The 10131-nt window shown below is 48.0% G+C and overlaps 1 protein-coding gene across 1 annotated transcript; it reads right to left on the bottom strand.

Moving 5' to 3' along the window:
- Nucleotides 1-62: 62 nt before the first annotated feature.
- ZNF8 (zinc finger protein 8) lies at nt 63-9764 on the bottom strand. Its single transcript, XM_059381917.1, has 4 exons — nt 9680-9764; nt 5768-5894; nt 5378-5473; nt 63-3832 (listed from the first exon to the last, which is right to left on the bottom strand). The coding sequence occupies exons 1-4, from the start codon at nt 9743-9745 to the stop codon at nt 2391-2393; spliced, it is 1731 nt and encodes a 576-aa protein (XP_059237900.1). The 5' UTR covers nt 9746-9764; the 3' UTR covers nt 63-2390.
- Nucleotides 9765-10131: the final 367 nt, after the last annotated feature.

The following is a 10131-nucleotide window of genomic DNA, read 5'->3' as shown; positions in this document are numbered from 1 at the left end:
GAGCCCCGCATTGGGCTCTCTGCTCGGCAGGGAGCCTGCTTCCTCCTCTCTCTCTGCCTGCCTCTCTGCCTACTTGTGATCTGTCAAATAAATAAATAAAATCTTTAAAAAAAAAAAAAGGATTCCAATTTTCTAAACACAACAATACTATAAATATATTTTTTGTGTGTATAAGATCTAGTGTACACTACATGTATATGTGTGTATTTTTAAGAAAAAGTTACAGGAAAATTAACAAAATCTTAATGGTAGTGACCATCTCTGGGTAGAAGTATGAGGAATTAAATTTTACTTTTGTGCATTTTCCACATTTGCAGTGAAGAACTTACATCACTTTTACAAACTGATAAAACCTGGTATTCTGTAGTTTACTGTAACCTCCCCTGATGAGTTTACTTGACTGTTTCAAGATATCTATATGGAAATGAGTAGGAATATTATGTCTAGAAAATGTAACCTGAAATGAGAAATAAAAAATTTGTAAAGGTCTCTGTTGTCTGGAGAGGAAGGCAAGTGACAAACTTGTTTCCACCTTATCCACTGAGGCCACTGTAACCTCAGCTCACCCAGCAAATACTGAGGCTGTGAAAACATGACCCTTCAGGAGCTGCCATTTTGGGGACCAAGGTGGAAGGAAAGGGGCAACTGCAAGCCTGGCTTCTAGAGCTGTCTAGAGCCGTGAAGTTACTGCTGGGTGTCCACTCGCCAGAGGGCAATGATAGGTGGAACACTCCCAAATCTGTACCCCACACAGCAGGCAGGAGGAATGGTCAAAAGTGGGGCTTATCCATGTTTTACAATATCCATGGTAAAATGCTAAAATTTAGATTACTCAGAAAATGAGATTCTCGGGGAGCCTGGGTGGCTCAGTGGGTTGAGCCTCTGCCTTCAGCTCAGGTCATGATCTTAGGGTCCTGGGATCGAGGCCCCGCATCGGGCTCTCTGCTCAGCGGGAAGCCTGCTCCCACCAACCTGCTTGCCTCCCTGCCTACTTATGATCTCTCTCTGTCCAATAAATAAAATCTTAAAAAAAAAAAGGTCAGGGACGCCTGGGTGGCTCAGTTGGTTAAGCAGCTGCCTTCGGCTCAGGTCATGATCCCAGCGTCCTGGGATCGAGTCCCACATCCGGCTCCTTGCTCTGCAGGGAGCCTGCTTCTCCCTCTGACTCTGCCTTCCACTCTGTCTGCCTATGCTCGCTCTCGCTCACTCTCTCTCTGACAAATAAATAAATAAAATCTTTAAAAAAAAAACAAAAGGTCAAAAAATTACTTGGAAACATTTGTGTATAAATCAATAATATCACTTGTTAAAATCGAAGACATGGAATTGTTAGTAGAGACTTCATCAATTTAGTATCTGGAAAAAGTTGGTTGTAGTGCTGGGTATGGTTTCTCCACCTTGGCATATCTGTGGCTAGATAATTCTTTGTTGGGGGCCTGTCCTGGGCAATACAGGATGTTGAGCAGCATTCTCTACCCACTAGCTGCTATGTGGCACCCCTCTGTTCTGCCAGTTAGGATAACGAAAAAGTCTTTAGACATCACCAAATGTCTCCTGGAGGACAAATCTACCCCGACTGTTTCAAGGCAATGGCTTTCAGTAGGAGCTGTGACACCCCCAGGGAATGTAGTAGAATTTCACGGGGGCTTTTCTGGTCATTGATCTGGCCATGAATGCAGCCGACATGTACATGGGGGCCACATGTGCACTAATGACTGTGACATGCAGAACAGGCCCCTGCAGACCCTGTATGTATATATGTGTGAAACAACGAGTTTGAAATGAGATCCTAAGTCAACTTCACATATTAACTCCTGCATGCTTAGAATTTTATACAGAATTTTCCAGAAATGCAGTGGCATTTTGTTTTTTTCGACTTTTTCAAGAGTTAGTCACCACTTAAGAAAATCACATCCCATACAGGAATGCCCATCACGGTATTTCTATGGCCAACATTATATATCCCATATACCAGATGACAACAGCCAACACCCCAGCTGTATAGGCATAATGGCTCACATAGTCACATGGAAAGATACTGCACCCACTTAGTACATGTTGCTCTACCTTAATTACTTTTGTTTTAATTATGCTCTACAAAAAGGGACTGTAGATCGATTTTCTACAGTACACGTGTGTAGGTTACATTACCTGTGAATTCATTTTGGAGTAATAGAGGAACAGTAGAAAATATCTATGGTTAAAAGGGGCACTGGGCTTGACAGATTTGAGAACCATCAAACTCAGGTATTTGCAAAGCACCATTTTCTTAAGAAATCAGAGGTCACCTTAGACATTTCTACCCCCAGTCCCCCTTTCCATGAATGCACTGTGTGGACTTACGACAGTTTTGTACCTGTGGTTCAAAAGTCATCCGTAGAGCTCCTCTCCTATGAGGAGTCTCTAATGTCGAATAACACGGAAGCACCCATGGAAGACTCTTCAACCCCAATAACGTGAACTGGGTTTTTCTCTTGCATGATTTCATGGATGTCGAATAATGCAAGTGCCCGGCTCGCAGGCTGTCCTGCCTTTGTTCCGCCCCCAGAGTTCTCACTTGAGTGTGTGTGCTGATGGCGGCCAGGGTGAGAGCTCCGGCTGAAGGACTGCTCAAGCCGTCGCCGGTTCCTTCCCTGGGGCTCCTCTCTGGTATGAGTTATCTGGTGTCGGATGAGGTGCGAGCTCTGAATAAAACATTTCCCACAATGATTACACTTGAAAGGCCTGTCGCTTCGGTGAGCTCTCTCCTCTGGATTCAAAGGTGGGTCACAGCTGAGGGCTTCTGTCCATTCGTGCTTTGTTAGACCTGGAGTCTGCTCAAAGAATAGCCGCTGGCGGCACTCGTAGGGCTTCTCCCCAGCATGCTTCCGCTGATGCTGGGCCAGAGAGGAGCTGTGTCTGAAGCCCTTCCCACAGTGGTTGCACTCATATGGCCTCTCCTCTGTGTGTGTCCTCAGATGCAGAAACAGGCAAGTGGTCCGTGAGAAGGATTTCCCACACACGCTACACGTGTATGGCTTCTCTCCAGTGTGTGTCCGCTTGTGCCGGCCCAGGGATGAATTCTGGTTGAAGGCCCGCCCACAGTCCTGACATTCATAAGGTTTCTCTCCGGTGTGAATTCTCCGGTGGACTGTAAGGTGTGTGCTATGGCAGAAAGACTTCCCACACTCAGCACACTTATAGGGCTTGTCTCCTGTGTGGATTCGCTCATGCTGAACCAGGGAGGAGTTCTGGCTGAAGGCTTTCCCACATTCTTTGCACATATAAGGTCGTTCTCCCGTGTGAATCCTCTTATGCACTGTGAGATGTGCGTTGTGGTTAAATGACTTCCCGCAGTCTGTACATTTGTAGGGTTTATCCTGTACCTGGCTTCGTGTGAGTTCCGTAACTGGAATGGCTTGACCAGAAGTTTTGCTACAGTCACTGCTGTCACACGGCTCTTTTCCTGAGGACCCAGTCTGCTGACTGATTAAACTTGAGTTATGTTCCGAGTTTATAACCTGTGAGTCATAAGCACAGAGATATTCTCGCCCAGAAACCTCTGGGGATGCATTTAGGTTTGAGTTCAGGACACCATTTTCCCCAAGTCTGAGACTTTCATAGCTTTTATCTTGAATTGGTGCTTCCTTGAGGCTAAATTCCAACTGGCTCAAATTATCCTGTTCTTTCTCAGGCAACTTCACCTGGCCCTCACATTTCCAGTCTTCCCTTAATATGGTGGGATAGGAAGCATTCCTCAGGAAGCCTTCCCTTTCGGTGACACAGGATGGCTCCATCTTAGGAAGGCCATGCTCCTTGGGTGGCGTGTGGCTTTCAGGTCCAGACTCCCAGCCTAAAAGAATACCAAAGAGCTCTGAGGGAGTTGATGGAAAAAACACAGAGAGGGTGTCAGGCCCTCCTTTCTAACCTCCCTATTGCTGCTGAAGGGTAGATGAATGTGACACAGTCCCAACCAAGGAGACCCCAATGGATGAAATCTGGTATTCTGATAGAAGGGGACAATATAACTGGCACTATTCTTCCTGCTTCTCTCTTCCTCTGCCTGAAGCATTGATGTGATGGCAGAGCTGCTGCAGCCATGCCACAACCCAATGAAAAGCCAGAAGAATCAGAACCATCAGCCCTGGCACCACTGGAATGTTGAACCAGAGGCAGCAGCAGTCGCTCTGTAGAAAAAAAATGTTTCTGTTTTTGAGCTTCTCTAGCCCAGTTTTCAGAGATTTACAGAGGAACACAATCCTTTTTGTTAAGAAAACAGAAGGGTGGGGCGCCTTCTGTGGGTTAAAGGCTCTGCCTTCAGCTCAGGTCATGATCCCAGGGTCCTGGGATAGAGCCCTACATCATGCTCTCTGCTCAGCAGGGAGCCTGCTTCCCTTCCTCTCTCTGACTGCCTCTCTGCCTACCTGTGATCTCTGTCTGTCAAATAAATAAATAAAATCTTTAAAAAGAAAAAAGAAGGGTGTGGAGAATAGGTTTATAGAATATGGACATGAAAGAATAAAACAGAGAAGATGGAGGGCAAGTTCACACATTAGAAATGATCTTGTGGCGGGGCGCCAGTCAATAGACCATGTAACTCTTGATCCTGGGGTTGTGAGCTCAAGCCCCATGATGGGTGTAGAGATTACTTTAAAATAACATCTTAAAGAAAGAAAAAAAGGAAAAGGAAAAAGAAACGATCCTATGGAAAGGGCATGCTCAGATGGCTGCTGAGAGGGAATATGAGAGAGAGGAAGGGGAGGGATTCTGCCCACTGGAGAAGAGGCAGATGGGGAACATAGGTGAGGAAAACAGAGAGTACAGGAGCAGCGTGCAGACCTTCTGTTCAGAAAAGAGCTAACTGAGCAGGCCTGAGGCTGCCATCCTTAGAAAGGCCAGCTTTTGAGATTGGCCCTGGGCTAGGTATGGAAATTTGTATATCATTCTAACCGATAAGAGTAGTTCACTGTGCCCAAACTGTGCCAACAGTATGTTTTATGGTGAACAGCTGCTTTCTCCTAGAAGTCTAGCATCTTGGTCTGTACCAGGCACAGGATGCCTATGGTCAGCCCCCAATGAAACCATCTGGCATTGAGTGTCTAACAAGCTTCCCTGGCAGCTAAGATTTCTCATGTGTTGTCCCAGCTCATGGCTGGGGAAGTTAAGCATGTCACATGTGCCTCCACTGGGAGAGAACTCTGGAGTCTTGGCTGCTTCTGGACTTCACCCCATCAGCCTTTTCTTCCCGCTAACTTTCCTCTAGGTTCTTTCACTGGATCTTTGGGTGGTGCTGGGCACCTTGACACACCACTCTTTCCAACCAGCACATCTGCCATCTCCTCCTGGGAGTCTCCCCCTGGGCTGCTCCCCTTAGGGGTTGCCATTTGGCAGATCTCACCTGGATAGTAACCCTGGGCAATTCCTCTCTCTGCTGCCCATAGCTCGGTGCCTTGCTCCAGCTGGGAGATGACTTCAGGTTTTGGAAGCTCAGGTCCTGGAAAAAGGGAAAGAAACAGAATATGTGAATCTGCTAAAAAGAGAGAAAGAACCAGCTCAGGATCCAGCCCTAGACTCCTGATAGGGCACGAGGACATCTCACAATAAGGTGAAAACGTTGCATTGGGACAGAACAGTGCAGAAATTCTTCTGCTCATTTGTTCTACAGGGAGTGAGAAGGCAAGATCCCTGATCCCCAGCCCAAGGTCAAGTCCTCATACTAGAAGCCCTGTGACCTACACCCCTTGAAGCATAAGTCACTGCAGCAATCAGCTGGGGAACCAGGCCTTACCCACAGAGAGCAGATGCCCAAAGGTCTCCAGCATCACGTCACGGTACAGAGTCCTCTGGGCAGGCCCCAGCTGCCCCCATTCTTCCTGGGTGAAGTCCACCGCCACATCCCGAAAGGTCACCGGCTCCTGAAACATCACACACACTCCTGAACAGCTCAACTGTCTCCATCAGTGCTCCCAGGAAGAGGAGGAGGAATGAGGATGCAGAGGACAGAGAGCCTGTATGTTCTGAGGAATGCAACTCAGGTCTCACTGGGGGCATGAGAAAGTATCCAAGCAAGATCAAAGCTAACCGGGGCACTTGGGTGGCTCAGTGGATTAAGCCTCTGCCTTCGGCTCAGGTCATGGTCTCAGGGTCCTGGGATCAAGCCCCGCACCAGGCTCTCTGCTCAGCAGGGAGCCTGCTTCCCGCTCTCTCTCTGCCTGCCTCTCTGCCTACTTGTGATCTCTCTCTCTGTGTCAAATAAATAAAATCTTTAAAATAAATAAATAGGGGCGCCTGGGTGGCTCAGTGGGTTAAGCCTCTGCCTTCAGCTCAGGTCATGATCTCGGGGTCCTGGGATAGAGTCCCCCATCGGGCTCTCTCCTCGGTGGGAAGCCTGCTTCCTCCTCTCTCTCTCTCTCTGCATGCCTCTCTGCCTACTTGTGATCTCTGTCTGTCAAATAAATAAATAAAATCTTTTAAAAATAAATAATACATACATACATACATACATACATACATAACACATCCCACATATCAAACACTTCCATGGGCTGGGTGTGGCTGCTGTCAAAAGCTAGGTATTTCTAGATCTGAGTTTTGATTCTGCCACTTCCTCCTTAAGAAGTCTACACAGGTTCAAATTTCTACTTTGTTTCCCTATCTACAAAGAATCATGCTTTGGGGGCTGTGATAGGGAACAAGCGCTGTAAAACACTTTCTACAGGACAACATGCAAAAGAATAAAGTTGGTCCTCTACCTCACACCATATAAAAAGTTAACTCAAAATGGATAAAAGATAAAACATAAGAGCTAAGACTATTAAACTCTTATAAGAAAACATAGTAATAAATCTTCAGGATTTGGGATTGGCAAAGGATTCCTAGATATGACAGCAAAAGCATAAGCAAATAAAGAAAAAAATAAATAAGTTGGAATTCATTAAAATTAAAAACTTTTGTCCTCCAGGACACTATCAATAAAGTGGAAGAAAAAAAAAAGTGAAAAGACAACCGCATTTGCAACAGCAAATCATACACCTGGTAAATGACTTGTATCCAGAAAATATACCTCTTACAACTCAATAATAACAACAACCCAATTAAAATGGGCAAAGGATCTAAATAGGTATTTCTTCAGAGAAAATATAAAATATACAAACACCAAAGAAGCCCATGAAAAGATGCTCAGCATCATTAGCCACCAGGGAAACGCGAATCAAAATCAGTTATAAATACCTCAATTATAAAGGGGTAGTTTCTTTCTTTTTTTTTTTTTAATAAAATTTTTTAAAAGATTTATTTACTTATTTATTTGACAGATCACAAGTAGGCAGAGAGAGTGGGAAGCAGGCTCCCCACTGAGCAGAGAGCCCAATGCGGGGCTCAATCCCAGGACCCCGGGATCATGACCTCAGCCGAAGGTAGAGGCTTTAACCCACTGAGCCACCCAGGTGCCCCGGGGTAGTTTAAGAAAAACACAAGTATATTTTAAAATATTAAAGAAATTATAGTATAGATGGCATATGGCTGATTAAACATGTGCAGGAAGTATGAAGAACCCTTTGGTTGGGAACAGAGGTCTCTGTTCATGTCCCTATGTTATCACCTCCCACTCAGAAGGTCCTCAAACCTTGATACACGCTCCCTGTGCCTCCTGTCTCCCCCTCTGCACAGGTTCTCAGTGACAGGCACCAGGTCCACTGTATACTGACCTGTCCAGGCCATAAGACCTCTCAATAGCATCACATGAGTCCTTCATGCCAAGCAGCTCCACAGAGAGGCCCACATGAGAAGGAAATGCTAACTGTCATGTGAGTGAGGTGTCCTGGAGATGGATCCTCTAGCCCCAATCAAGTTCCAGATGACAACAGTCCAGACTGACACCTTAATCTCTACACCCAGGCCAGAACCAGCAGCTAAATCATTTGAGGACATTTATCATCAGAAACTGAAGTAATATTTAGTGTTGTTTTAGGCCACTAAGTTTTGGGGTTATTTGTTACACAGCAACAGATAACTTACACATGTTCTCTTGCTGCTGACAAAGACTCTTTCCTCCGAACCCTCTTCTCAAATATGCCCTGACCTCTGGGCTCTGTGTCCATTTTGCATCACCCAGATTCATATAGAGTTGGTTTAGTCAGAATCCCCACCACCATATCTGATCGCTCTCCATGTCTTTTCCAAGTCCTCATCCTCCAAAATCCTCCAGGCAGTATCTGATCAACTGGCCTCCTTCTACAAGAATCCTCTTAGGTCATGGGGCACTTCGGTGGCTCAGTCAGTTAAGCATCTTACCGTTGGTTTCAGCTCAGGTCATGATCTCAGGGTCATGAGACAAAGCCCTACATTGGGCTCCGTGCTCAGTGCAGAGTCTGCTGGAGATTCTCTCCCCAACCCCTGCCCTGCTCATGCTCTCTCTAAAATAAACAAAATCTTGGGACACCTGGATGGCTCAGCTTGGGGCATGACCCCAGCGTTCTGGGATTGAGCCCCATGTGGGGCTTCTCCCTCTCCAGATTCCCCTGCTTGTGCTCCCTCTCTATCTCTGTCATAAATACAATCTTTAAAATAAAATAAATAAAATCTTAATAATAATAATAATAATAATAAAGGATCCTGTTAGGTCAGTTTAGCAAGAACTACACCCATCCCTGAACCCAGGTATAAATTCCCACTTCCACTCGTTGTATTCGGAATTTGAGCCCAGTTCTAAACTGAAGTCTCTTTCCCGCATTCCAACAGTTTCTGAATAAAATCTCTTTTTACTGCTTTAAGTACTATCCAGCTGTTTTACTCTGACACTGCTCATTCCCTGTCCACCCCATCCAGAGCAAATGCAAACTGAAGCGTGGGTGCACCTCCTGGCGATCTGCAAGAACACCCATCGGAAAACACGCAAAGCCAAGGTTAGCAATAGTCTGGCTTGGCTTACTAAATCCGAAATCAAGCAAATCCTCGTCAGCAGCAACGAGAGGCAGACAGTAAGTGCAGGACGTCAAAGATGTGGCGCTTCACATCTTTGGAGGTACACATCTTTGTGGAGCTATGAATTATCTTCGGTTTCTGCCGCGTGAAGACAGCACTTTATGGAGAACACAGGCAGCGGCCACTTTGTCTAGAAATGCTGGAGCTCTCAACTAGGCAGCTTCTCCGACGGCCTTGCAAGCGCGGACCGCCCAGCGCAGCGGTTCCCCCACAGCCCCCGCGAGGACGTCGCTCCCGCCAATCCGCTGCGTGGGGACCGTCCTTCCCCTCAGGCTGGGCCGGGGCCTCGCGAACAGGACTCCCCGGTGCGTGTTCTGGAATTGGAGCATCCCGACGCGTCTCATGCCTGCCGTCTGCGCGCTGCACTGACACTAGGGACCGTCACCCCTCACGCAGCAGTCGCCCTCGGGCGCGGGGAAGGCCACCGGCGGAAGCCGGGCCAGCCCTGTCCTAGGGAACGAACCCAAGCGCAATCCCAGAACCGGGAAACCGGAGCAGCAGCGGAGCATGCGCAATCGGGGACCAAAGGGTCCGCGTTCGAATCCCAGCTCCACCCTTCCTAGCAGGGCCGGTGGGCGCGCCCCAGACTGCGCCTCAGTGTCTTCCTGTGTAGAGAGGGGTAAGGACCGGGCCCTGCTCACCGTGCGCTGGGGGTTAAAGGGTCGATACCTGCAGGAGACACTCGGCCCGCTGCCATCGTTGTTATTATAATTGTTACCTGAAGCCACTCCGCGGGCAGCTCCGTAGCCATCGCCAGTTCTGTCGCTTCCTCTTCGGGGTTCATTCTGGACCGACAGGTCGAGCACGGGAGCCCAAAGTGGCCGTAAACCCGGGAGCCGCCCCGGCCTCAAGGAGCACTCCACTCGCCGCCCGCCGGACAATGGCGGCCGCACTGGTGACGCTAAGACTACAACTCCCAGAAGACAGTGCGGCGCGCCTCAGGGCCTGACCAATGAAAACCTTTTTTCGTCGAGACTCCCACCAATGAGAGCCTTTTGGCTTCGGGCCAATGGGACAGTCCATCGGTTGGGCCTCCAGCCACTGGGGGCGCTCCTGCCACAGACCCCGGCGGGGCGGTGTTGGGTCCGCAGCGGCGGCTGGCTGCTGCCAGCGGCTGTGGGCTGCGGCGCGAGGCGGGGTGTTGGGCGACTGGGCGTCTCTCGTTCCCCG

This window comes from Mustela nigripes, chromosome 17, assembly GCF_022355385.1.
Source record: "Mustela nigripes isolate SB6536 chromosome 17, MUSNIG.SB6536, whole genome shotgun sequence".
NCBI classification, from domain to species: Eukaryota; Metazoa; Chordata; class Mammalia; order Carnivora; family Mustelidae; genus Mustela; species Mustela nigripes.
This window is presented reverse-complemented; position numbering and strand designations above follow the sequence as displayed.

What these genes read in the sequence shown, in the direction of transcription:
- ZNF8 (XM_059381917.1), bottom strand. Translation starts at nt 9,745, where the DNA reads ATGAACCCCGAAGAGGAAGCGACAGAACTGGCGATGGCTACGGAGCTG. An exon ending in TGGGCATCTGCTCTCTGTGG is followed by an intron (nt 5,474 to 5,767) that starts GTAAGGCCTGGT and finishes CCCTTTTTCCAG; the next exon opens with GACCTGAGCTTCCAAAACCT. An exon ending in TGCCCAGGGTTACTATCCAG is followed by an intron (nt 3,833 to 5,377) that starts GTGAGATCTGCC and finishes GTATTCTTTTAG; the next exon opens with GCTGGGAGTCTGGACCTGAA.